We start from the raw sequence: 26,829 nt of genomic DNA on the forward strand, positions 1-26,829 counted from the left end.
ATATGGTGTAGATTCAGTGGGGGAAAAATAAAATAAAAAAAAAAAAAAAGCCACCGGAAATAAAGCTGTTAGTTTTCCGTGGACGACAATGGAACGGCGCATACGGTCACGGGGGCGGGAAATATTACGGGAAACACGGATCGCCGGAAGGAGGAATGCAGGAGATTCACAGATGGATTGGTACGCGGCCAGGGCCGCAGGCAAAAAAGCGAAAAGACGCATGATCAAGTTTACATCGCATTTATTTTGTTCCTTTTTTTTCCTTAGTAATCGTATAATCAAGGTAATATTACAATAGCGTTCAGAACAGCAACCGCCCCTACGAAAAGGTCACCGTTTCCTCGTTTACAACACCGTTTCACGCATAGGCAGCAGGTGCGGCCCTGGTCGCTCTCGCGGGTTACATACAATCAGGATCCAAATTGGTAAAACAATCGATATCCCTAAATATGTTACAAAAGAGGATGCTGCGCGTTTTGCCTTCTGCGTTCTCCGTTTCCTTTCTTTCTTCTCGCCACCATCGGAAAAAAGGAAATTACGTTTACAGAAAAAATGACGACGACGACGACGACGACGATGATGATGATTGATTGATTGCGGCTACCACACTACGCAATGGATAACGCCTACCCCTATAAGATATAGGCCTATTCGCCTAAAGAGAAACAAGAAGTCCGTTATTTTAAAACGTTACAGCACAGCAGACCGACGAATGCGTTCTTTCTATATTCGTATATATAATATATATAATTTTTTTTTTTTGTTTGTTTGTTTATTATTCGTTTCGACGCTCCTCGTTTCGCGTTTCCTTCTTCTTTTTTTTTTCTTTTTTTTTTGTCCTTTTTTTAATCGTTATTCCATTCTTCCCGTTTTCACCGAGATCCACAAAATAAATAATTATTAACATTACATTCCTCTTAGAAATACTGCGTTTACCTATTACTCTTGCGTGTCTCTTAGCGGCTATTCGTATACATTCATTAACTAGAATAGTTGTTTTACTTGCTTAGGATAGCGCCACGCACACTTCGTGTCTGGGTAGGCGTCTATAGGTACTAGGTAGGTACGTACAATGTAATAATCTTGCTCGTTAGAGACTATCGGAGTTTCGTTCGATTCTGTTGCTCGAGCCGAGAGTCAGCGATCGAAGCGATTCGCGTACAGATGAGGAAAGAGAGAAAGAGGAAGAGAGAGAAGGAGGGAGAAATTATAAACGAACACAGCGAAAGAAAAAGGGATAGCACGAAGGTGAAGGAATCTGTTTGTATCTTTAACTTCATTCTTGTTCCTTTTTTCTCTTTTTTCTCTCTCGATGCGATAATCGACGTACAGAGGGAAAAACGTTACGTTCGACTCGTGGGACGAACGCGCGCGCCTCGTACGTATCCAGCAGGCGCGTATGTATATCGCATAAACGTTTCTACAGGGTGGTTGGTAACTGGTGGTACAAGCGTAGAGGGGGTGATTCTAGGCGAAAAAAGAAGTCGAAAATGTAGAACAAAAATTTTAAAAATCAAAAAAATAACGTCGATCGAGACAACGATCTACGGTGAGATCCCTTCCAACGAGACGCGATAAAGTGCAGGCGTACCGAGCGACGATTCAAAGTGGATTTTCTCGAAAACGAAGCCTCGAACGAAAAATGTTTATTCTACGTTTTCGACTTGTTTTTTCGTCTAGAATCACCCCCTTTCCGCTTGTACCACTAGTTACCAACCGCTCTGTATATATAATATTTAACAAAATTATCGAACATCAACATATATATTTTGTACCGATCGAAAGGAACACGTTTTTATCGCGCGCCGTGCCCGACGAGATCGTCAGCACCAGGACGACGGTTATCATCTGTCGGACGTAATTTCTCATGGAGATCGGCGAGCCGCGCTCGAACAACGACGAGACACACGGCGACGGTAGAAACGTGTTCTCGTGTCGTTTCGCAGACAATAAAAAAAAAAAAAAAAAATTAACAAAAACATAACATCAACAGCAGTCGTAGCATAACACGCTGAGGAAGGGATCGCGTATCGTCGAGCGTGCGCGATCGAAAAGCGAAACAAACGGAGGAACGCTGAGTAAACGAAAAACGGGGGGGGGGGAGGAGGAGGAGGAAGGAAGCATTCGCGAAATATATAGCATTTTCTTTCTCATTCTTTTCTGTACAATCGAGATTCGCGAGAATTCTCTTCTTGTCACTGGGAAACACGTCCATAGAATCGACAAATTCACCGACGCAACCCCCCCGCCGATCCTTCCGCAACATCGACGACACTCGCGGATACTTTGTCCACCTTCCTAAGCGTTAACTTACTAATTACCTCGTAGGCTTTTCGTTACGTATTTAGGTTTCAGAGAATTACGCGCACCCCAGCGCGCCTACTACTTTTATCGTAATCGTATAACAAACCGAGACAATGGGACGACGAGAGACGTCCGATAGACCTTCGAGAGACACGCACACACGCAATGTTTGCCCCATCTCTCTCTCTTCATCTTCGTCCCTTTGGACGCGTTCACGCGCGGTTGTATCGTCGTCCCTCGGTCGACCTTTCACGCTCGAAAACGAGAGACGGACGGAGATCGGTTGTTTCAACGAACGGAACTACTCCGTATAACTCACCCCCTCTATCTACACACTACTGCGCCAAAGCAGGGACTACAGATAGAGAGGCCAGAAAATGGGAGGGGGCAAACGGGGGGACTACGACAATACTAGGCTTGTACGGACGTCACTGTGCACTTGGATACTGATTGGTCTGCGGGATTATTGGTCAAAGTGAGCTACAGGAGGTTCCATAGAGGGTTGGTTGTTGTGGTGGTGGTGGTGGTGGTGGTGCTGGCGCGCGGGGGAGCGGGAGGCGGGTTCGTCACTCACCGGGTGCAGCATCCGATTCGCCGCAACCGATAAATTGACGATCGACAGATACGCACATCGACCATCTATTTGGCATTACAGAGACAGTGGATGCAGCCTGCCACTCACCTGAAACAGAAATCAGAACGTGCCGTGTTAGGTGACGAGCGGTGTTTCGTCGACGCGTTTCTTCCCGCCGAGACTGGTCGGCAGCGGCTTCTTTTTCTTTGCGAAATGAGCCACAAAGCAGACAGTGTCGAGATATGTATCATTTTCTGTGCTGCACTGGGTTAAAGGCGTAGTATAGATACTTGTATGTGGGTATCAGCGTGTGGAGGTATGTGTGTGCGCGGCGTCTCGAAAACAGACGAATGTAAACTAGTAGTCAGTCGGTTAACAGTCGGAAGAAAGTGCTGAGACGCGTGCAAGTGTGTATCGATGAATATACAGGGTGGTTGGTAACTGGTGGTACAAGCGGAAAAAGAAATCGAAAATATAGAATAAAAGTTTAAAAAATTGTTAAAATAACGTCAATCGAGACAACGATCTAAAGTGAGATGCGTCCTAACGAGACGCGATAAAGTGGACGCGTACCGAGCGACAATTCAAAGTGGATTTTCTCGAAAACAAAGCTTCAAATGAAAAATTTGTATTCTTTATTTTCGACTTGTTTTTTCGCCTAGAATCACCCCCTTTCCGCTTGTACCATCAGTTACCAACCACCCTGTATAAGAAATCGTCCATAAAATAAATATATTACTATTCTAATATTAATGCCAAGTATTATAAATTTAGTGCTCCTGTAACATTATTTCCGCTTCAAACATCCACAATTCTCAACGGAGAGAAAATTAACGGATAAATTTAACAGTATCGTATAAAACGCAATTACGCGTACATCGTACGATTACACGAAGATAATCGCGCGTACCGTCGCAAGAGAAAACGGGGTATCGTTGACAAGCAGGAAAAATCGACGTTCTCCTACAATCCCTAAACATTCTTCGTCAAATCCGACCATCGTCTTCTACCAAAAATATTTTATACATCCACTGCATCGATTCTCTTCGAAGAAAAGTAAAGATTTGGAAAAAAATCGACGTTATTCCGTGGGGGGTGGCGAGTCGCGGAAGGATGCTGCAGACGGTTCAAGGTTCCACCGCGCGGTCCATAGGTTCGTACGTTGAACGCGCGGAGGACACGACGGGTAGGGTCGTCCGGCGCTGGTTCAGCTTCTTTTGTAATGGGACGAATGCACGTGGTGCCTTGTCCGGCCACACGCACGTTGAGCCCGGTCTTTCGTGGTGTCTGTATCTCGGGGATATCGATAGTCCGCGCTAAGAGCGAAAGGGGTTGGGTCGAGAAGGTCTGAGGGAGGAAGAGGGCAGAGCGGAGGCAGTGGCCGTTGCCAATCCGTCGCTGCCGTTCTCTGCCTTTTCTTCCGCGTGCCGTCGCCGCCCCTTTATCTTCCTTTTTATAACCAGCTGCTACTTTCCACTCGCCGATTCTTCCTTACCACCCTTTGACGCTCTCTCGATCCCACGTCGGTCCTGACGACTCGTGAAACTGCCCCCTTTTCTTTCCTACGACTGCGACTCTTTCTTTTTCTCATCGAGTCCGATCGTTCCGGCTGAAAGATTATAAACTTAACGAAAGAACTTCTTTACGTTTTGTCTTGCTCGTTCTTGGTCGTGGCCTCGGAATAGCAAGGAGAATTCTCGTAACTGCGAGATCGAAGAAGGAAGAAGATCGTACCCGTAAGGACTTGGATGAAGTTGTTTGCCCTGGCTGCATCGGCCGTCGTGACAAAGGCGGACGAAGGAAACGGAAAGGTGGAGAGGATGTTCTCGAGCACTTGGCAAGGTCGGCACATTTTACAGCCGCAAACTCGCGCCAACTGTTCAATCTATCCGCTTATACGACCTGCTTCTTTCGCTTCCCCAACGAATATCGTCGGTCTGAATTCAGCGACGCTGGCTCCAGTTATTCCTTTCAATCCTATCGACCGATTCTCCTCCCTCGTTTTAATAGTTCTCCTCGTATTTTTACATTTCACGTGCTGTACGATTTCTTCGATACACGGACAACTTGGTTCCACGCGTGTATTGTACGATGCTCGTTTAAATTCTACTAAATCCAGCATTCGCATTATCATTCGCGCGGAATCACACGGCGATCTTGTTTTAAGAAATACGATCTTCCACGCTCTTACGAGACCGTGAGTTTCTTCCTATCGATTTTCTAACTTCGATACTCCGCTTGTATATTTGTCCTTGCGTAGTTGGGAAGAAGATTCGTTAAATTCAGAGATAGGGAGATTTCAGAAATAGCTGACAAACGTAGGAACTTTCGTAACATCAGAATAACAATACTAGTATCATATGAATTTTTGAAATATTTCAAGAAGTTGCAAAGAAGTTGCAAGAAGTTGCATACACGTAGGTGTGTTTAATATGGAAACGAAACGAAACTGGAGAAATTATATAAAATTGACCGACGACACATTCAATTCTCAGATCAAGTTCCTTAAAATATGAAAATTGTGGCTTGTCATGAGTTTGTCTCGTGATTTTCGTTTATGGGAACTGACAAAATATTGAATTTTCAAATCAAATTCTTTAAAATATGAAAATTGTGACTTGTCAGTTTGTCCTGTGATTTTCTTTTGATGGAAACTGACAAAATATTGAATTTTCAAATCAAATTCTTTAAAATATGAAAATTGTGGCTTGTCAGTTTGTCCTGTGATTTTCTTTTGATGGAAACTGACAAAATATTGAATTTTCAAATCAAATTTTTTAAAATATGAAAATTGTGGCTTGTCATGAGTTTGTCTTGTGATTTTCGTTTATGGGAACTGACAAAATATTGAATTTTCAAATCAAATTTTTTAAAATATGAAAATTGTGGCTTGTCATCAGTTTCTGCTGTGATTTTCGTTTATGGGAACTGACAAAATATTGAATTTTCAAATCAAATTCTTTAAAATATGAAAATTGTGGCTTGTCATCAGTTTCTGCTGTGATTTTCGTTTATGGGAACTGACAAAATATTGAATTTTCAAATCAAGTTGTTTAAAATATGAAAGTTGTAGCTTGTCATCAATTTCTCCTGTAATTTTCGTTTATGGGAACTGACAAAATATTGAATTTTCAAATCAAATTCTTTAAAATATGAAAATTGTGGCTTGTCATCAGTTTCTGCTGTGATTTTCGTTTATGGGAACTGACAAAATATTGAATTTTCAAATCAAATTCTTTAAAATATGAAAATTGTGGCTTGTCATCAGTTTCTGCTGTGATTTTCGTTTATGGGAACTGACAAAATATTGAATTTTCAAATCAAATTTTTTAAAATATGAAAATTGTGGCTTGTCATGAGTTTGTCCTGTGATTTTCGTTTATGGGAACTGACAAAATATTGAATTTTCAAATCAAATTTTTTAAAATATAAAAATTGTGACTTGTCATCAGTTTCTGCTGTGATTTTCGTTTATGGGAAATGACAAAATATTGAATTTTCAAATCAAGTTGTTTAAAATATGAAAATTGTGGCTTGTCAGCTTATCCTGTGATTTTCGTTTATGGAAACTGACAAAATATTGAATTTTCAAATCAAATTCTTTAAAATATGGAAATTGTGGCTTGTCATCAGTTTCTGCTGTGATTTTCGTTTATGGAAACTGACAAAATATTGAATTTTCAAATCAAATTTTTTAAAATATGAAAATTGTGGCTTGTCATGAGTTTGTCCTGTGATTTTCGTTTATGGGAACTGACAAAATATTGAATTTTCAAATCAAATTTTTTAAAATATAAAAATTGTGACTTGTCATCAGTTTCTCCTGTAATTTTCGTTTATGGGAACTGACAAAATATTGAATTTTCAAATCAAATTCTTCTTTAAAATATGAAAGTCCTGGCTTGTCACGATTTCGTCCTGTGATTTTCGTTCGATGGGAAATGAAATGGGGAAAGAAATGGGCGGAAAGGAAGAAACGGGGGGGTAAAATCAGGCGAGAAGAAGCTGGCTAGGAACAGCCTAGAGCGAGAACAGGCTTGTTTGTTCGTGGCTGTATTTCATTTTTGCCGTAAGTTTGCCTTTCGGCCTAGAGTCGCTGCGTAACGAGTTTAAACGTACGTATATACACGGAGGCGTTGCTCCTTCGCGCATTTATCAGGATTTCCGAAGGAAGCCGGAGTTTTTAAGCCGCAATAAATTCCCGTTCCCGCGTGCCTTTACGTCGCACGAGTCTAACGTTGCTTAAAGCTCGCAAAAACCGAAAGCACGAATCTCGAACGCGACGAGGGCGATACAAGTTTCGCTTTGCGCCCGAAAACAGAATTTCAGGTTGTTTAGAGGGAATTTGCCTTGGAACAGCTTGAGAATTTGAGTAAGGGCTGCAAATCCTCGATTAATTCGTAGAATCTGAGAAAGGGGAGGAATACGTGTTTCCGTGAATCTACTGTATATAAATAATTATAATTAAAATGCTAAATGTTGAGAATAACACAGATATAATATGTTTCGATCGCAACTCAACGTTAATATCGTAGTATCTTTACTACAATTAGTTTATTTAGAATAAATGGATCAAACAGATGTTGATTAAACAGGAAACGATGGTTGTTTAACGCGAACTAATCACAATGACGTACTATGATTAAGACAACTAGATCGTTAATTTGCAACACTCGTCACTCTCTCGGTAATGCAATTCGTATTCTCTCACTTCTCAACTCACAATGCTGTTAATTCGTTTATGTCACTTAGCAACCCCTTGTCTTTTGTCTTAGCCCCACCACGCACATGTTCCCCAACCGCTTGTTTATAATTCGCCCGCCACCCCCACAGCCCCTTGTACACGACGCTACAATATTATGAAAAATCATCTATACATTCTTAGTATTTGTTGAAGTAATTATTTCAAGAAAAACTCTGTATCTTTGTTTATGTATATCCGTGACCTGGAGACTGCTATTACGCAGAAATATTCTAAATAAGGAGAGGTGCATATTATCGTGCCCTTGAATATACATCATGTTTTGGGTTGCAAGGTCTAGCAACGAAGAAAGTCATAGACAGATTTCTATTTATGTTCCTTGCAGCCTCTAGCTAAAGCTATCAGGCTAACCTTTTTGGTATTGTCCTTTTGCTGTAAATATACGAACGTGACCCTACTATTCCATTGTATCGTAACACTAAGACAGCGAGGATCTGGAGCAACATAAGCTTAAACATTATACTTGTACCTTTAATTATTTCAATATACTTTTCTATTACAAATTCAGCCACTCGTTCTTCGATCAGTCAACATCAACAGTATTTGCCAAGAAAAAGAAGATTAAAACTACTCATTTTCTGTGAGTTCGTGGTTCTACAATTTTTTTCATAGGAACATTAGTTGCAGAATGATGAACAATTATCTGACGTTAACTATTCTACAATTATAATTGTAGATTAGTTGTCATTCTTCTATCAACTTCTTCATAATTCATCCACTCTTTCTTCGATTAATCAACTACAACAGTATTTTCCAAGAAAAAGAAGATTAAAACTACTCATTTTCTGTGAGTTCGTGGTTCTACAATTTTTTTCATAGGAATATTAGCTGCAGAATGATGAACAATTATCTGACGTTAACTATTCTACAATTATAATTGTAGATTAGTTATCATTCTTCTATCAACTTCTTCATAATTCATCCACTCTTTCTTCGATTAATCAACTTCAACAGTATTTACCAAGAAAAAGAAGATTAAAATCACTCATTTTGTGTGGATCAATAGTTCTACAATTTTCTTCATAGGAATGTTAGTTGTAGAAAGATGAACAATTATCTGACATTAACTATTCTACAATTATAATTGTAGATTAGTTGTCATTCTTCTATCAACTTCTTCATAAATCATCTACTCGTTCTTTGACCAATCAACCTCAACAGTATTTGCCAAGAAAAAGAAGATTAAAACCACTCATTTTGTGTGAATCGGTGGTTCTACAATTTTCTCCATAGGAATATTAGTTGCAGACAAATGAACTATTATCTGACGTTAACTATTCTTTGATGTATTTTTCTACAATTATAACCGCAGATTAATTATCATTCTTCTATCAACTTCTTCATTCATTCTCGTCTCTGCTTATCGTAACTGGTTCAACTATTGTAAATCCAACTCTTAGCAGAACCGCGAAAGTTTACGTTAGAAGCTCACCCGTCTTCTACGAAAGAAATTCCCGATACGTGGAGCAATCGAGTGCTATATTTTACGGTCGTAAATCGAATCTCACGGCCTCGGTTCCCAACGAGCGTTTAAGAAATTCAAGCGCGCGAATCGAGAAAAAATAACCGACGGGTAATATCCATGTGCAAGAGCAGCGTTCTAGCCCGCTAGAACAAGAAACGTACGGAAGGGTGCAAGCGAGAGACAGAGAGAGGAATGGAAGAGGACGAGAAAAGGGATGGGGTTGAGCACGGAGCGGTTATTATCTATCGCTCTCGTTACCACAGGTTGCTCGTAAACCGGCCGCATCAAGAGGATGGGGCGTTTGGGTTGGAGAGCAGAAGCATAGGTAGGTAGATACCGGTACTCATATCGTTGTCGTCGTCCCGTACCCTCGTGCCACCGCTGCTAAACCCCGTTTTCCTTCCCTTTCTCTTTCTCTTTCCCTCGTTCTTGCTATTTTATTCGGTTACCCATGCAGGCTATCGCATACAGTGCGAATGGACGGTTGCGTCGAGGGGACACTTGAAAAATCTCCACTTACGAGTGCCTTTCCTTCCTTCCAACGATCCACCATCGATGCCGATTGCTTTTTACCCCCCTTGTCTTCTTCCTCTTGTCTCTCGTGCATCGAGCAAGCCAGTTCTTTGTTTCAAGGAGATACCATCTAGCCCTCTTCTCGCTCAAGGATCGCTCCATCAAATGACTTCATCGTGCAAGCGATCGCATCTGCGATTTTTCCTACCCAGACGCGATACAGACAATTTTCCCTGCGTTCTACGATTCTCACTTCGATTAGGAGATTGCATTTTTTACGAATCTAGTAGCACTAACCAGCGGTTTACTTTATTTTCTTCAACCCCTCCGTGGAAGTCTCAGGTCAGAGTCGAGCGTAACCGATAGAGTTAGAATATTCCATTTTGTTGGGAAATTGATACAATGGTAAAAAGCAATAGTCTCTGTATAAGATACAGAATGCAAGATAAAATTGTTACACTCGAAATGAACAACGTAAATGCAATTACCTATGACTCAACAGTACGTTTAATACTTAAGAAGAAAAACCAGGGTTATCTAACGATACTAAATACCGTTCTCCCAATTCGCACTTACTTGTAACTAAAAAAAAAAAAAAAAAAAAACAACAAGGTACACCCACACAGTCTCAGTCTTCAACGCGACGCAGGATGAAAAAAGGTGGAAGAAACCCGGACGACACAGAAACGCATCGCCCCATAACTTCAATGCGTTCGCAGTCTATAAACGCGTAGGAAACACAATGATGATCGATATTTCAAGTGCGAGCGACGAGCGAGAGGAAACGAGACGGCGCGACGCTGTGTGTAGTCGCAAGAAGCGTACGTGTGTGTGTGAAAGAGAGACGGAGAGATCGCTAGGTCCGGCGATGGCGAAGGGAACGGCGAAGGGCGCGAGACGGCGCGGAGGAAGTTCGCAGAAGCATCGGATTGAGATCGAGTCGCAAGTTTTTTATCAGAGCGACGTTGCACGAGCGCGAATTGCGCGTAACCCCCGCGGGGCAACAGCACGCCCGTCGCGACAGGGGGCAGCACCAACACCGTACCGGACCCGATACTGCGTGGTGTGTAGTTGCTGCGAGCAGCCGCTGCACCAGGAACTCATAAATCTCCGGGGATATAGATGGCTCTAGTGTCGCGTGAGGTTGCAAGCTACCCCATGCAGGGTGCCGTGGAACGCCCTCCCGCCCCTACTCTATCCCCCATACCCAACCCATTTCTCTCTCTCTTTGCTTCTCTCTGCCCCTCTTCGTCCGTCCTTGCCCCACGGTCTTCGTCGTTTTCTCTCACGCGACGTCCTTTTCGTCCGTCGAAGCCAGGCCAAGTTCCATCGGTCTTCCTCCGTTCCCGAATACGTCGAATTACCGAAATCCCACCTTCGAAACCGAAGGTGGTCCCTTCTAAGCGAACCTCTGCCGAGAGATCCTTTCCTCTCTCTCTACCGTCGTGATATTTCACACCGGGTCGTACAGTCTCGGCCAGGTAAACGAGATCCTAGCGGACCGTCGCTTATCGACCGACTATCGATTTAGATACACGCGAAATCGTCGAAGAGTAGAAAAATCGTGTTGACCCGTGGCACGCAGCGTTTCCTTCCAACAGACTCTCACTCTGTTGTACACCCACATAGGGAAGATCGAGGAAGATTGGACGCGAGTCAGAACATTGTCCCGTGTCGCCGCATAATTGACTCGTCGGTTGTATGAAGAAGAGAAGATATAGGAGGAAAAGCATCGTGGGTATTCGATGACGAGGGAACATCAGCCGGAAATAAGAGGGGATTCTCGCGCAGACGGCGATCCACGGCGTGCCCCCGCAGTGTTTACACCGGCAACATTTTCAAGCGTACCCGGGCGAAATATTACCGTATCGCCTCGTGCCGGAGAGTGATATCGCCGGGTAATATATCGCTTCGCGTGTTTTATAGCGACGCGTACTCTCCCTTATAGTGGGTGTACCTAACTGAGCGGATATCTTGGCCGGGTGCGATGCGACCCAGGGATATATCGGACACCGTGGAACAGGCACGGGATCCTCCTTAAACCCACAGCGAAACGGAATGCTGCGATGCTGGGATACAGCACGCGCGAGAAAACGATAGTCGGCAGAAATAATGAAGAAATCGTCGCATTTCTTCGCTTCTCTAAGAATAACGTAAACACCGTGCAGATTTGCGACGAGTGCTGGTCTCGTTGGTTGTTCCTTACACACGTAATCATAAAAATAAGCGCGTGTATCGACTGGAAATTCCACGTACATTGTCATGTACGAATAAGAACATGTAGCAGCGCGTAACGTCGGCAATAATCTGTTTGTTTTGTAGATCTGTACAGGAAACAATTAATCAAAAGCTAACTTGTGCAAATGGAGGCGAAAAGTGGAGTCGTATAGGGAGGAAAAGTTACGCGATCGTTGAAACATCGAAGGAAGACTCGAGATCGTGGACGCAGGTGTAAATTGAGCAAATTGAACGTGGTCAAATTTTTGAGATACTGGCGGAACCGTCTCTCCTCTCGTAGGCTGCAGGACGTGCCAGGAGAAATGCGGCAATACCTATAAGCGAAGAGCGCGAAAGAGCGCCCTGCCGAGCCAGAACTGCATGTTGGTACGACTCCAGTGTAGGAGTAAAACGAGTACATAGACGTCTGAGAAGCGGCAGAAAGAAGAAAGAGAAGGAGGAGGAGGAGGAAAAGGAAGAAGAGCGAGTAATAGAGTAGAGGTAGAGGAAGGGAGAAGGAGCGAAAGAGACGAGGAGGTACGCGGGTCCAGGGGCCAGAAAGCCAGAAACCAAGCAAGCCAGCGAGCCAGCCAGTCAGACCAGCCAACCAGCCAAGCCAGAGAAAGGAGAGAGGACGACGCCGATGATGAATCACCCACCAGGAGTGAGCAGGAGTGAAGGAGAGAGGAGGGCAATAAGAGGACGAGGTACGCAAAAAAGGCTGCACGTTGGAACGCGCTAGAGCGAGTCGCTAACTGACTTATCTACACATCGGAGTATCAAGTCGTCCTCGACGCCCCAGTGTAATGAGCCGTGTGCCGGTATTTCGGTTGTTCCAGTTAAATAAAGAACAAGTGAAGATTGTTGCAGGTAATTTCGATCGCTGTCAGAACGAGCAGAATCGGCCATGGAATTGAGAAAAAAAAAAAAAAAAGAAAAGAAAAGGAACAAAAAAAAGAGGGAATCGGGTAAAAGTGAGGGAGCAGTTCGAAGGAATTGCGAAGGGAGAAATCGCGAAGGAGAAGTGGTATACGGTTTGTAATTGGTATCGGGGAAAACTGAATCCTTCCCGTGGGCACGTGAGCGAAGAAAATCCGAGGGGTGGAATTCCCGTCGCCGAGGAAATTGGGTTCGTCGTCGCGAACCAGCTAGAGGGTAGAACGAGGAAGCGAAAGAAGTTCCAGTATCATCAAAGACCGCGTAGATCGCTGCGACTGTGGATGTGTACACACCGATGCGCTTTATATAGAAGTTGCGTTCGCTTGGTCACGGGTAATGGTTTTACGAGCGTCAAGGGTGATATAAAGAAAATGAAAAACACACCAGAGCTACTGGCAACATGCGCGGGATATAACTACGCTCCGTCGTCCCTTCCTTTTCGTCTCCGCTGCTTCTTCTTAAGTTTATATACAGCCGAGTGAAGAGAAAAAGAGAGAGTGGAGAGTCAACTGAAAATTCTAACCACCCTTTCCCACCTCCTTATGATTTAACTCCCCGCGGAGTGCGTCGCAATTAGTTCTCATATTTCGCTACCGCTCATACCGTTGCCTGAACTTTTAAAGCGCGTTCGCGCGCTCGCACGCTCCAGCGTGGATATGATTTATTCGATCAAGAAGCGTAAACTTGCCTCCAAACTTTTATTCCATTGTCCGTTTTTAGTCGAAAACGAATAATTTACCGCGGCCGCGGTCTGATGCGAGAATAATCTGCCGAGGGATCGAGCGAGACCACCGAGAGAGTCCCTCCGACTTGTTCCACCCCTTGCCATAATTTGCAAAGATGCGCAACTTTTTCAGGCATTAGAATAACGAAGGAGGCACCGGCTAAAAGTGGCGTCAATTTTTTCTCGCTTCGTATCGTCGGATATTACGCTTACGTAATACGGCTGTTATCTCTTCCACCCCTTTCGCCTGTACAACTCGCGTTTTATGAAGTCTCGCCGCATTTCTCTTTGCGTACTTCTATTTCGTGCAAAAGAATATTTAAATCGCTGTACCGTACTATTTAAATATTTAAATATCATTTTATTTCAAGCGTTTAAATATCAAGAAGTCGGAGAGGGTTCGTTTATAATTTAATAGAAAAGGTAGAAAAGTTTAGAAATGAAAAAAAAAAAAAAATATGGAGAGTATATAAAGTTGGCGCGAGAACGAAAGAAAAGATGCATTCCCGGTTTTTTTCCAACTTCCACCGCGATCCAGAAGTGTATCTTCCTGAAGGGTAAGCGTCCCGTCGAGTGTATGGCAATTAGGCAGCCCGTTCACCCTGCCGCGGCATCCTCGTAAACTTGCTCGCCTTTATGCACGGCCCACGAGCGCGAAGAAGTTTTCGAGAACTTCAACGGGACTCGAGAAAGGTTACCTCGATACTACGATGTGTGTAAGTGGGTTGCGAACGAGGGAGAAGTTGACGCGACCGAGGGTTCCGGTCGCGCACAATGAACGCATTACACGAGGAATCTTTGTAACTCGAGGACAGAGTGGAGAAAGAAACGCGTTAACGCCACCTATAACTCATACTTCGAACATCTGCACGACCAATAAAATCTTTCCAACTTCTTCGCTACTTCTTTCTATCGATCCTGATTTCTTGTTACAAAATTCCCTGAAATTTATATACGAACGCAAACGTGACGAGAACGTGCAAAGTAAAAGACGAAAAGATAGGTAAAACCGTGAAGGTAGGAAATCGACGGAAGTCGGTCACACCACGGATGAAGACATTAATCTCGTTCCGCGATAAAGTAATGCGAACAATGATAAATTCCACGCGGGGATATTTATTACGTGCGCGCGGGCGCTCGTGGTCAAGGAACATTTAGCTCGTACCACTTTATTTCAACGCGATCTCGCTCCCGGGTGGTCTGTATAAATAAGCAGCCGTCCGAAACTGGAAACGTTCGAGTCGAGAGTGGAGAGAGAGAGCCGCCGGACGATATCCCTATTTCGAATCGTTGGAACGATTTTCACGCGTTTCTTTTTAATTAAGCTACCGGCCGCGTTGGCGTTGCGTTATCGGTCGCAATTATTCGCTACTGGACACGGGCACGGCATATGAACACCGGGGACTTCCCCACTGCCCGCGATTGATGGACAACGCGGACGCGCGCGCACGGTCATTCTTGCCGCGTTAAACGAACCGTGTAATCGCGCACACGAGACACGTAGAGAAATGCAGCGCGCCGCGAGCACCGAGACTGTCCGTGTGCTTTTTCAGCCACGACGAAGAAGGCGTAAAACTACTCGTGAAACGTTTGTCGCGGCTCTTTTGCCGCGCGACAACTCGTGAAACGGTTAACACGCGTCCACCTCGTTGTTCTCGACCTGTTTTTCTATATAGCGATACAATCGATTTCCGAACATCAACGTCTGGAAATTTCTACCATTCAAGTATTCGCACAATTTTAACGAACAAGCAGCATGAAGTTTATATACCGCAAGTATCGCTACGTACGCAAATTTTGTAGCGTTACGATGAGAAACAATATTTTGTTTCGAAATTTTGATTTTAGTTACTGATAAAATATGCTTTTACGAACCGTGCCGAATATAGACCTGTTTTAAACAAGCATTGCACAAGAAAAAGAAGACGAAGAAATCGAATTCATGATATCGGTGGTGCCTAGAAAAATTAAGTAGTTATGTAAGATAATTTGGCAACGTCGCAGCAGCCATCACGCTGTAGTCCGAAAAGAGTAGGAAGGGAGGGGAGAGAGACAGAGAGACAGGGAGAGACGAAGGGCGACGATGTGGCGTGTATCGTATGTGTTAGAAATATCCAGGCAGACGGAGCGAAGCGTATGCCATCCTCTCCCTGTGGCTAGCCAAGACCCGAAAAGAAAACGACGAAAAAAACGGCTATGGAAGCCTTAGGTTTTGTGTTGCAAGAGGTTCTAGTCGGAGGCTGTATGCCGTTGCCTCCTCTATCCCGTTCTATGACCCACAGCACCCTAACCTCAAAACCGAAATGGAAGAGGATGAGGAGAGGCAGCAGGGAGGGTGAGACACGAGGGAATTGAGGTGGGAGGGAGAGGAAGTAAAGAAAAGATCGAGATGGCGTTACGATTCTCCGTTTCTCTTTCTTTTTCGTCCAACGTCTCCGCTGCTCTTTCCACCGCGTTCGCTTCGGAGCCCGGGGATTCTGGGAGTTTTTAGAGTGCGGCCCCTCATTGTTGTGTAAATGCGGGCCAATGGCGCCGGCAGACGGGGCGCGCGCAACTTACTTTTAAATGCTAATACCGTTGTACAAAACCGGGTTTTACGAAATTCGCGGCTTCCTTCAGGCTGCGGATCAGCGGCTACATTTATTAAGCTATCAAGCCGCGCGAAAAAGCCTTTGTTTATGCCTGATCGCGCGCGCTGTGTAGCGCTGCGCGGTGCTCAACCGCCGCACCGTACGAAAATTTTACGTAAATTAAAGCCCGATCCCTGAGCCGGACCCTTTGTACTCGAATTCTGAACGTTATTAAGAGCGAAACGCGCAAGAGAAATATTTTCACGTCCGGAATTATTTTGGCCCGTTCTAAAGCGGATAGATGAATTCACGCGACAAGCAAGTAAACCTACGAGTAAACAAGCCGCTGTCGTCCGTTCGAGCAACGTCAAGGAAATATCTACGACGCAAATTAAAATACGATCTTGACTTTCGAACTCCATGCTCATAAATCTCAAAACGTGACTAAAAAAAAAAAAGAAGTATAAAAAGGAAAGAAGGAAACATAGGTGTTTTTTTGATGTCCAATTATCCGTTCGTCGAGTGACAAATAAATTTCCTCGACACCTTGAATTTACACCGAAATCATCAAGATACTCCGATACCACGCCGTCGGTCGTCATGGCAGAATTTACGACGGAAAGTAGGCGCACGCGAAATGAAAGCAAAGATAATAAGCAAGAGATGAGTAGAACGGGAGTGCGAGAGAGTAAGAAAAAATGAAGAGAGAAGGCATTGGAGAGCCGAGGCAATCGTTTCAAGCCCAAGGCTATGATGATTCGTTGTAAAGAGATAAGAGGAGGAAGAAAGGCCTCGATAAATGAAGTATGACATTAAGACGTAGAACGAACTGCAAGGACGCGATCTGCCGGACGATCCGGCAACTCATAAGTCTCCCCACTCCAGGCAACCACCCTTTGGCCGGGAATCCCCCACCCCCAACGTGCTGTTGGCCAGCGTGCAAGCGGATGTCCCGGACGCACGGGCGTAGACTTTACGAGAGTTCAAGTGGTATCAGCTAATAATGACGGTCGTAAACGTCGCGATAGAATCAACAACGAAGAGTTATTGCCAGCCAGTTACGTGGCAACGAAAGGCGTAAAATGGTAATGAAGTGTAATCAAAACAAATCATAAAACAGCGGATAGAACAGTCCGCACCCGACTCTCTCGTAAGACACGGCCAAGAGCACGTTCCTGCTCTGAATTCGTACGCACCTGCTGCACACGAACTTATCTCCGGTGGCCTTGCGAATATATCCTCTCCCTCTCCATAATGTACAGATTAATCGTCGATCAAGAAGGATGATATTGACTTGCAAATGGGTGAAACCTGATGCACAATCACGTTTCACGAGCCACAATTTTTTTCTTTCTAATATCGGAAGAAATGCATGGAGTATTCGATTAGACGATTATTTTTTTTTTTTTTTTTTTTAATGGTGGAAGGAAAGGGCAATGAAATTTATAGTAAAGTCTCGAATAAGATAGGGAAAGATAAATTGCGGCGGTGAAAATGTGGTAAAAGTTGAAAAGGAGATGAAGAGACAGTGGTTTCACGGACAGTGGTCACGCTGAAATTTTTCTAGGACGTCTGCTCGAGAGGTAGGTCAGGGTCTGATTGCAGGAAGGAAGCAGTTAGGCCCGGTTAAAGTCGTTAAGCCAAGTTTACGAGGTGTTACCGGGAGCGTAACCTGTAAATCTCAAAGGCAGCGGAGAGAGCGCGTGCCAGTGGCCGCCCTTGGAAAGGCCGCGGAAGGGGTAATGGATATAACCGGGGTGTAAGAACCGAGGTAAGACTGCTCGAGCGCTATAAACGCTTTTATGGATCGTAAAATGTCTTCCTTTACAGCCAATAAAGATCCCCGACCTACCGTTTGACGAGCAGGCAGTTGAATATATGCGCGCGAAAGAACGAAAGAGCCGAACGAGAAATAGAAAGGCAGCGAGAGGAAGAGAGAGGAAAGATCGTGCATCAATCTGTCGGAATCACGCTTTACTGCGCAATAAAATCACACGCTGTCGGTACTTTATTCCGTCTTCATGAGGCCGCTAGTCGCGCGGCTTTATTGGATTATTGACGAATAGCCATGAGAATGCGTTCGTCGGGAAAATGCAAGCGGTCCAGTCGAGTCAGCGCAACAGCGTATACACGTACAGTGTACACGGATACACAGGCACGACCCCGATCGCATACATACAGTTGCCTTGAGCACGGTGCACGGATCCCGACGTTGAGAACCAGAACCATCAACGTAAGTTACTGTACGACCGCGTCGATAAAAACAACCATAAAATGCATTACCGGCCATCATTGGACTACCGTGGAATAGCGTTAAGCTGGGTAAGTAGGAGCGAGTTCTAAATTAAACGGCGTACCGATTGAGCCGTCGGTAAAGCAGAATTGCTGCTTTATCAACCGAGAATGTGTCGACCCGTGCTGCCATCTACGACGGAAACGAGCAATTAACAAAAAATAGTGCCGCGCAGTACTACAGAATTTTCCACCTCGAAGATTTTCTCGCATCCCTCGCCACCAACGAATCGCCAGACTTTTCCGCGATAGTGTTCGCAAGAAAAATTCCGGGGAATAAATCCTTCCTGTCCAGTATGTAGATTTATATCGACGAACATGGAGACGAACGATAAAGAGTGACGAGCCAATACGACGAAATATACATCGCCGTTAGTCTCCGCCTTAACCACGCCCTCGGAAGCAGGAGTGAGGCGGCCATAATTAAGCTCGATGTCGTTAAAGCCACTAGATGGCATCGCAATGCCATAGACCAAATAACAGTTCGTGCAAAGCCGCTTATACTACTTACTATACTCGCGGTTCCTAGCATCGTTAAACATACCTTATCGAGTTCCTATGACACGACCGTGTACAATTCATATTTCAGACAAATATCGACGAAGCAAAGATCGTCGTTTCATCGTGCACCGTCAAAACCGATACAAATTTAACGAATCACCGTGTATCAACGATAGTATTATCCACATAAAAGAACGGCAAAAGTTGCGATCTGAGACGCTCCCGCCGCGACGAAATAGAATCTGTCTATAGATCCGTGGCTCCGGGAACACGATTTCGGGATCGAGATACCTTTAAATATTTCTAGCTTTCAGACTCGGGCCCCAGTGGCGCGATTTATCGCCTATACAGGGCAAACTTTCCTATAAAAGTAGATCGCCGGAATTCCTCTAAATTGCCTTTTCTTGTTCACTGTCAAAATTTATCTTCGCGTATATCTGTGCCATGGCACCGGGTCGGCCCGCGAACAAGCGATCGACACAGGCAATTCTCGATGCCCCGTTCTTTATTTAGGCGACGAAAAAGGCTGACGTATGGACGTACGCCACCAGAGGTCCGTCAAATTCTTACACCGTGACGACTACTCGTACGATAGCACGCCGCGAGAGTGCACTTTCTTAATTGCACGTAGTCTCTGTTCCTCCGCGTGTTCGCGAAGCGGACAAAAACTGGCGGTCAATCGTCGCCGACGACGAAATGTAAATTGCACGGAAATTCGACGACGAGCTCCGAAAAAAAAAAAAAAGAAACGGCCCTAAAATATGTATATCTCGTTACATTATCGAAGCGTGGCACGATCGCGAATTTAATGCAGCCCCTCCGCTATCAATGCAGGATTTAATGAGCCCGCGAAACAATGCAACAGAAACGCGCATGTACTGGGGAACGCGCGCGCGCGCGCGCGCAACCGAGTCTACTCTGATAAATAACGTCGTAAATATGTAATTAATATGGTAATATAATTCAAATCGTAATTTATCGTGCCGCTAATCGATTTCGCGTCTCGATACGATGACGTTGCCACCACCACCGCCGCCAATGCGCTACTGTTCCAGCGTAACGCGATTATAGTTGCTGGCAGTGTTCCATGCACCCAACCTAACGATCTACTTTGCGTCGTAAAAACGCGGCCGGCACGTGGTTACGCTGATAAAGGAGCACAGCAACGATAAAGAAGAAGTCGGATAATAATCGCCGGGATAAAAGAAACGTCGCTGAATAACCGATCGTTTCTGCTTCTAATCGATCAATGAATTTGTTATATAGATAGATATAGCTATGTACACTTTGGCCGCGTGGTAGGTAGATATTTATTTATTAACTTTAGACTTAGGCTATTTCAAAATTTAAAACAACATGTACATTTAATTGTCAACTTTATTTTGTTATAATTACAAGGTCCATTTACATCCTATCACACAGGCTGTCCCGTAACTTACGATAATTTATATGCTTGAATTTGTCAGAAAGATTCTAAAATTTTCTCCAAAGTGTTCAAAATTTGATCGTAAAGAAAAAGGATTCAGGGAAAGAGAGAGAGAGAGAGAGAAAAAAAAGACAGGAGTTGTTTTCGATATGTCGCAGCGTTAAATCTTTTTCGAGTCTGCATTCCACGGAGACTTTGATGCGGGATACGACCAGCAATGCATGCATCATGCATGCACTATGCTTGTGGCTATTTGCAAGGCTAAAATACTATTTTAAGGCTGGCTAACAACACGGCGAACCGATTTCAGGCAGTTGGGAAGCGAAATTCAAGTTTCACGAAAACGCGCAGCTCAACGACAACCGAACCAACCAACCAGTCCATCGATTAAACATCGCACACACTGGATCGGTATCGTGAAATCTGCACGCTCGTCCACAGTCTACAATTACGACGCGGTTCGTGGAGTTAATTGGCGAATTCCTCCGCCGGCAGGATGTCGACAAAAGGTACTTTATAAAGTTTTCCGTTTATCCGGAAAACCAGAAGCGTACGGATATGATTCGCAACCGGCTGCGAATTATCGCGCGAATTTCTCTTCTTTCGCGCCGTTTGATAATGAGATTCTGAATAAGGTTGCTAGAAAATTGTCCGTCATAACTGTTATTGCTCGAGTGAGTATCGCCGTTCGAATGAAAATATTCAGAGAATATTTGGGAAATTTTGTACTTTTCAGTTCCATCATCCATATTTTTATCAGCGACTGTTTTAACAAATACGGGGTGGTTGGTAACTGGTGGTACAAGGGGGTGATTCTAGGCGAAAAAAGAAGTCGAAAATATAGAATAAAAATTTTTCGTTCGAGGCTTTGTTTTCGAGAAAATCGACTTTGAATTGTCGCTCGGTACGCGTCCACTTTATCGCGTCTCGTTATAACGGATCTCACTGTAGATCGTTGTCGATAAAGTGCACGCGTACCCAGCGAAACTTCAAAGTGGATTTTTTCGAAAACAAAGCTTCAAACGGATAATTTTTATTCTATATTTTCGACTTCTTTTTTCGCCTAGAATCATCCCGTTTCCGTTTGTACCACCAGTTACCAACCACCCTGTATAATTTTCTGCATTGTTCGAATTAAAACACTCGGAGAATACTTCGCAAGTTTTACACTTTTCACCGAGTTCCATCATCCGCGCGAGTCTTATCAGCGACTGCCTCGACAAATGCAATTTTTCACATGGTTGAAAATCTCAGGCCGTGGAAAAATACGTAAGGCTCAACGTCAAAGGAAGACACGTAACAAGGACCGATGTGTAATGGCGCAAACCACCCCCTTATACGTGCTGCGAGGCGAAAGAAATCTGTACGAGAAACCAGTTGACTGAAGCAACGATCAAGTTGCGAGGGAAGACGAGAACGATTAATTTCGTAGTAACAACAGAGAGGAAGCTGAGTGTGGCAAACAGGAGAGCAAAGGGGAGGGGGAACGAACGTAATAACAAGTGAAAACGAAGGCGGCATGTCGGCTGGTCGACACAAAGCGTCCACCACGGCCAACATTTCCCGGGAATCCTTTTTTTTCCATCCAAACATGGAAAGAGTCATAAAAGCCGGGTAGAGAACCCGGCGAAGCAGCGCAGGCTTTCGTGAAAGCAGAGAAAAAGCGGGGACCTTTTTTTACAACCGATATTGGCTTCGGCCAAGCAATTCGAAGGGTCGTTCGTTTTCTGGGAACGAATGGCCGCCCCCTGGACTAAAGTACAAATTATACCGGAGGATGCTGCGAGGCAGATAGCTAGCGTTTCAACGACACAAGTTGCCATCTCTTTTGGCGGATCAGTTTCCTGTTTTTTCCTTTACCTGGCCAAAAACTTTCTACTTTCTTTTTCCAGTCACCCTCTTGCCACCATACGATTTCACTTTCTTTTTCTCCCGTTCTATTTTTACATCCTTCCATGGCTAAAGAGAGAAATTGGCCAAACTTTCGAATATATCGGCCACTGAATTTTCCTTAACATCGACGAATAATCCGAACAACGGTGGAACGAAGGAACCGCGTGGAATCGAGAAAATTGCAGCCGTTTCATTATCGTCCAGCCACCCAGTTATCCGCGCGGAATTTAGAAGAATATGAAAATCACGATGGGGCAACATTTCACGCGAGCCAGTTGTTGCGGCAACAACAACAACCCCTTGAGATGCAGAAGCCCGCGAGACGGCAGAGTTAAATGCACGCAAACAGAATAACTTAGGAAATTATGAAGGCACGCTCGCAGGTGGTTTATCCTCATTAAGTGTACCGGATAAACTTAATTTTAAAGGCACGGGAGCTGGCTAAAAGCCCCCACCCCCGACACCATTTGTAACGCTCTCCAGCCGACATTTTCTTCGGGATCCCGTAACTTTCGCCGATGATATATGAAGCTTAATGCGCGCTAGAGGTCTCGCGAAACCGTTGTTCAACGCCGTCGGCAAATCCATTACCATCGAGTCGACTCACCCCTGGCGAATTCGCTCGACGCAAGGGTTAAGCTACTGCTACTTGGAAGATTTATCAGAACCTGGGGCTTGCTACGAGAAACCTAAGCTTTCTATGATTGCAGGTAATTTGTTTTTCAAAGGGTGAAACTCGCTTTTCGAAAGGGACCGTTGCAGACATCTTTTTCAATAAGAATTTCCCAACTGCTGGCGAGTTGACTCCTCGCCAAGATTCCACAGCGACCTTCTTAAAAGCGAACAGATCTTAAGATCGAGATTCTGTCTGACGATCCGTGTAATTCTATATTTTCCACGACATTTCGCGAATTCGCGAACAAAGCGCCAGCTTCTCTCTACCGGTGACTTTGCCATCCGAAACACGCGCTAATTCGTCGTAATCGCGTCGCGATCTGAACCAGTCCGCGAAAGCGTAGAACACGGGCAGCCCGATCGCCGCGCACGGGAGGTGTTCTCGATCAGGTCAGAAATTGGCCGTTTAAGAGGCGAAAGGGGGGCGACCGATGGAAGCGCGAACGCGAACAAGCGAGAACGGTGAAAGAAGACGAGAGAAGAGAAAAAACGATAAAAAGGAAGATAAAGGCAGAAGGGCAACGAAGGGAAAAGAGAAGAGAAAAATAAAAAAGGATCGGTATCGAAGAAGTCACTCACCTTTAATATAGCTGTGTACATTGCGGTGCTAGCAGAGGGTGGTGTGGATTGGTGGTGGGGTGGTCAGGGGGGCTCCGGTGCAGGGCGTACCCCTAGTTGGCCCCCTCCGGTCCCCCACCGGCCGCTTGCTGCTGATGCGCAGCCGCGGCCGCTGCTGCCGCTGCCTTCTGCGCCTGCGCCTGCTTCTCCTGTTCGTTCAGCTCCTTGATCGCCTGTATCTCCTTCTTCAGCTTCATCCGCCGATTCTGGAACCAGATCTTGATCTGCCGTTCCGTCAGGCAGAGCGAGTGTGCCATCTCGATCCGCCTCCGCCTGGTGAGGTAGTGGTTCGTGTGGAATTCCTTCTCCAGCTCGAGCGTCTGGTAGCGCGTGTAGGTCTGTCGGCCGCGCCTGCGCATTCCGTTCGCTCCTGCAACCAACAAAACCATAGCCGAACGTTCAAACGAGCTCTCCAGAGGCAAAGATCGCGTGTCTTTCCGTCCACTTCGTTTCGCCGCTCCATCGAAATAATAATACCTTCGCAAACGTCAGCAACGTTCGTCTACTTCTGCTCTCGCTCTTTTCAAGCCAACTACGAACGTTGCTGGCGTCGTTACAGATAGTAGAACGTTGTTTACGACCGGTTGAACGATCCGAAGCGAATGTCGCCGGTATAGAACGTTTGCAACACCGATCATGCGTATCCTTGTTAGACGATAGCCCTAACTGAAAGTAACGGCGATCTTCGACTGTTCTCACCTCAGTCTAATACGTTAGAGCGCGTTAAACCAGCCTATGGTTGAATCGAGTCAAGTGCCACGTTTTTCGCCTCGTTACAATTTCAAACGAACCAGCGGATCTTTTAATCCAACCTTCGGTCCCTGAGAATACCAGCACTCGGGACGCCGGAGACGTTGAACGAGTTTGCAAGATGCTGGGAAAATCCCGGCAACGTTCTCGATAACGCCGGGACACCGGGATAACTTCTAAGCGGCAGTTTAAAAAGAACGAGTAGGAGACAAAAAGAGGGGAAAAAGGGGCGCGTAAACGGTTTCAGATAGAGCGTGGCGAAGTCACAGCAAGCCACTGAGAGAAAGTAGGAGAGCGTACGACAGCGGGATAGGTAGACTGTCGAACAGCCGTTTGGGTACAGTACCTAGGCGGAATAAACCCGTCTGTGGGGGCAGAAGCTCACCTTATCGGCCGTTACTGCCTCGTAAAAACCCTGCCGTTTCACCTCTGCCAGCAGCGAGGTGCGAAGCAACCCCCGTAAGCAGCCGGTCCGCCTTTTGCTCGCAGTTCGCATACGCTTTATATCGAAGTACATAAAGGACTTGCCTCGACGACTCCCTTTCGCCATCCCCCGGAGCTGTTGCGAGTCTGCCGACTCGTTCAATTAATCTCGGTTAAACGCTACTCGCCGTATCGCTCGGTTATTACGCGATAAACCGCGAAATTAATTTCACTCGAAGGGTTTAATTGTAATGAATAATTAATCCGGGTGCCACGGCTAGTCCCCGGAAGATAGGTGACGTGGCGATAGCGAGTCCCGTGGTGAAATTAATAACGCCGCCAATTGGTCGAGTCGCGAGGATACGCGAAGAAACTTCATCCGGTAATTCGTCCACTCTCTGAGCGTAATTTTTCGCCGATTAAACCGCACAGGCAGGCTTGCGGATGGCTTCCGGCGGATGAAACAAATTTCGAAGCTCGCGACGAAATTCGAATCAGATTCGCGCGCAAAACGGCTCGTCCTTCGATAGGATATCGGCCGGTCACCGGTTGTGTGCGCACTTTTCCGAACGAACGAACAATTGGAAGCGAGGCGGGCAATAAACGCGTCATATTTACAATCGTATCTGTGCCGATCTATTATCTACGAGCCATGCGTGCGCGAGGGCCACGTCGAACAGCCGCCACCGCGCACTGGAACATTTCCAGTTGGCCATTATACAATATCGCGCGCAGACGAGCAACAACACGCCGCGCCAGAGTTCATATCGGCATCATGTATATTATCGCGACGTAATCAAGTGTTTCGGCGTGCACCCCTGGCCGCGCCACTCGCAGCGGCGCAACATCCCCATGATTTTCATTTCAGCTTGTCAAGCAGGGCTCGCGGAGGGCCACGGAGTTACGGCGAACCGTTTATAAGGGTTATTTGTCACGCGGACCCCGCGCCTCTTCCAGTCTGTTGCCAGTGTCTGCTTTCCACCCCCGAGGAACATCGCTACCTACGACGTGCCGGTGTTATATCGTCCCCTTGGCTCGCGCTCTTCCTCCGCAGAAGCAGGAGGGGTTCTCAGTCGATAGACTGGTTCGAACTTATAAATAAAAGCAGGGCCTCGGCCAATTAAGCCAGCCTCGTACGTCTCCGCAAAGTAGAAAATGTGACAAGCTCTACCGCCTTCTCTTTTATCGCGCGTTTCTCCTTCTCAGCCCTCGCGCCTCCCTGCCTCGCCGAGGCTTTTTTAATTTTCTATCGATCGCTTTCCCTGTAAAACTCTTTCTCCCCTCGGTATCTTCCGCTCGATTCTGTTTCCTTCGACGCATCGCGAATCGAGTTAAACCTTCTTCCTCGAAACGTCCGGCGATTCGTTGTGTTCCGAAGGATAGGCGGGCACATGGTAGAAAGGAATAAAGATACATACATAGCGAATGCTCGAACGTTCTCGTCCGATTTTCGGTGGCCGCCGTGATCGTGTCTCGCACGACTCGTCTCTTCCCTCGAACTCGGTCAGCCATCGTACACTTTCTCGCCCCAACTTACGCACGCCCCGTGGGATGTCGTAGGCGAAACGAAATTGGGGAGAAGAAATTCCAAGGCTGCCACGCTCTCGGAAAAGTAAGAAGAGGCGTGCGTGGCTGTTTAACCAAGGGGATGGATAAATTTTATGCTGAGACCGTGAAACGTGTTTCATCCGGGAAAGTCTCGCTGGATGCCGGCCGGGGTCAGAGGGGTAGCCTGTATTTGGAGAGGAGGAACGATCCCGGGAAGAGTAGCACGCTTACAGCGAGTGAAAATATTTCCATCGTAACTCACGCTTTTCTAGAAGAAAAAAACGTTTCCATGTATATGGTTGGAAGTTCCCTTTCCCCGGCGAGAGCCTTTACCCGAAAGCCTTCGCAACGTTCGAGAAAAATGGAAGCCTGGAGCGGTTGTTTCGCGTGGAAAACGATTGATTCGTCCGATCACCCTAAGTAAAAACGACGGAGAGAAAATTCGAACGAGCACGGAGAATCTCGTGAAACTAATCTCGAGGTATCCTCACGGCTCGTTTAGAGCCGCCAGCAATGGGCTCAGGGATTGCCTGGATTGGAAGCAAGTTTCGACATGGCCAAGCATAAACAGGGAGACGGAAAGGGAGAGACTTTGGATGTTGCCAACTCCAATAAGAACAAGCAATACGTTGATT

General features: G+C 45.5%; 1 protein-coding gene across 1 annotated transcript in view; it reads right to left on the minus strand.

Moving 5' to 3' along the window:
- Positions 1 to 224: 224 nt before the first annotated feature.
- The window catches only part of LOC126875578 (homeobox protein abdominal-A homolog), a 147,604-nt gene continuing 120,999 nt past the window's right edge, over positions 225 to 26,829 (minus strand). The window contains exons 4-5 of the mRNA XM_050638530.1: positions 23,435 to 23,843; positions 225 to 2,986 (exon numbers count right to left, since the gene is read on the minus strand). Coding sequence (XP_050494487.1) covers positions 23,527 to 23,843 — 317 coding nt within the window. The 3' untranslated portion in view covers positions 225 to 2,986; positions 23,435 to 23,526. The remainder of the gene's footprint in view (positions 2,987 to 23,434; positions 23,844 to 26,829) is intronic.

The sequence above is a fragment of the Bombus huntii genome, chromosome 18 (assembly GCF_024542735.1).
Source record: "Bombus huntii isolate Logan2020A chromosome 18, iyBomHunt1.1, whole genome shotgun sequence".
Classification (NCBI taxonomy): domain Eukaryota; kingdom Metazoa; phylum Arthropoda; class Insecta; order Hymenoptera; family Apidae; genus Bombus; species Bombus huntii.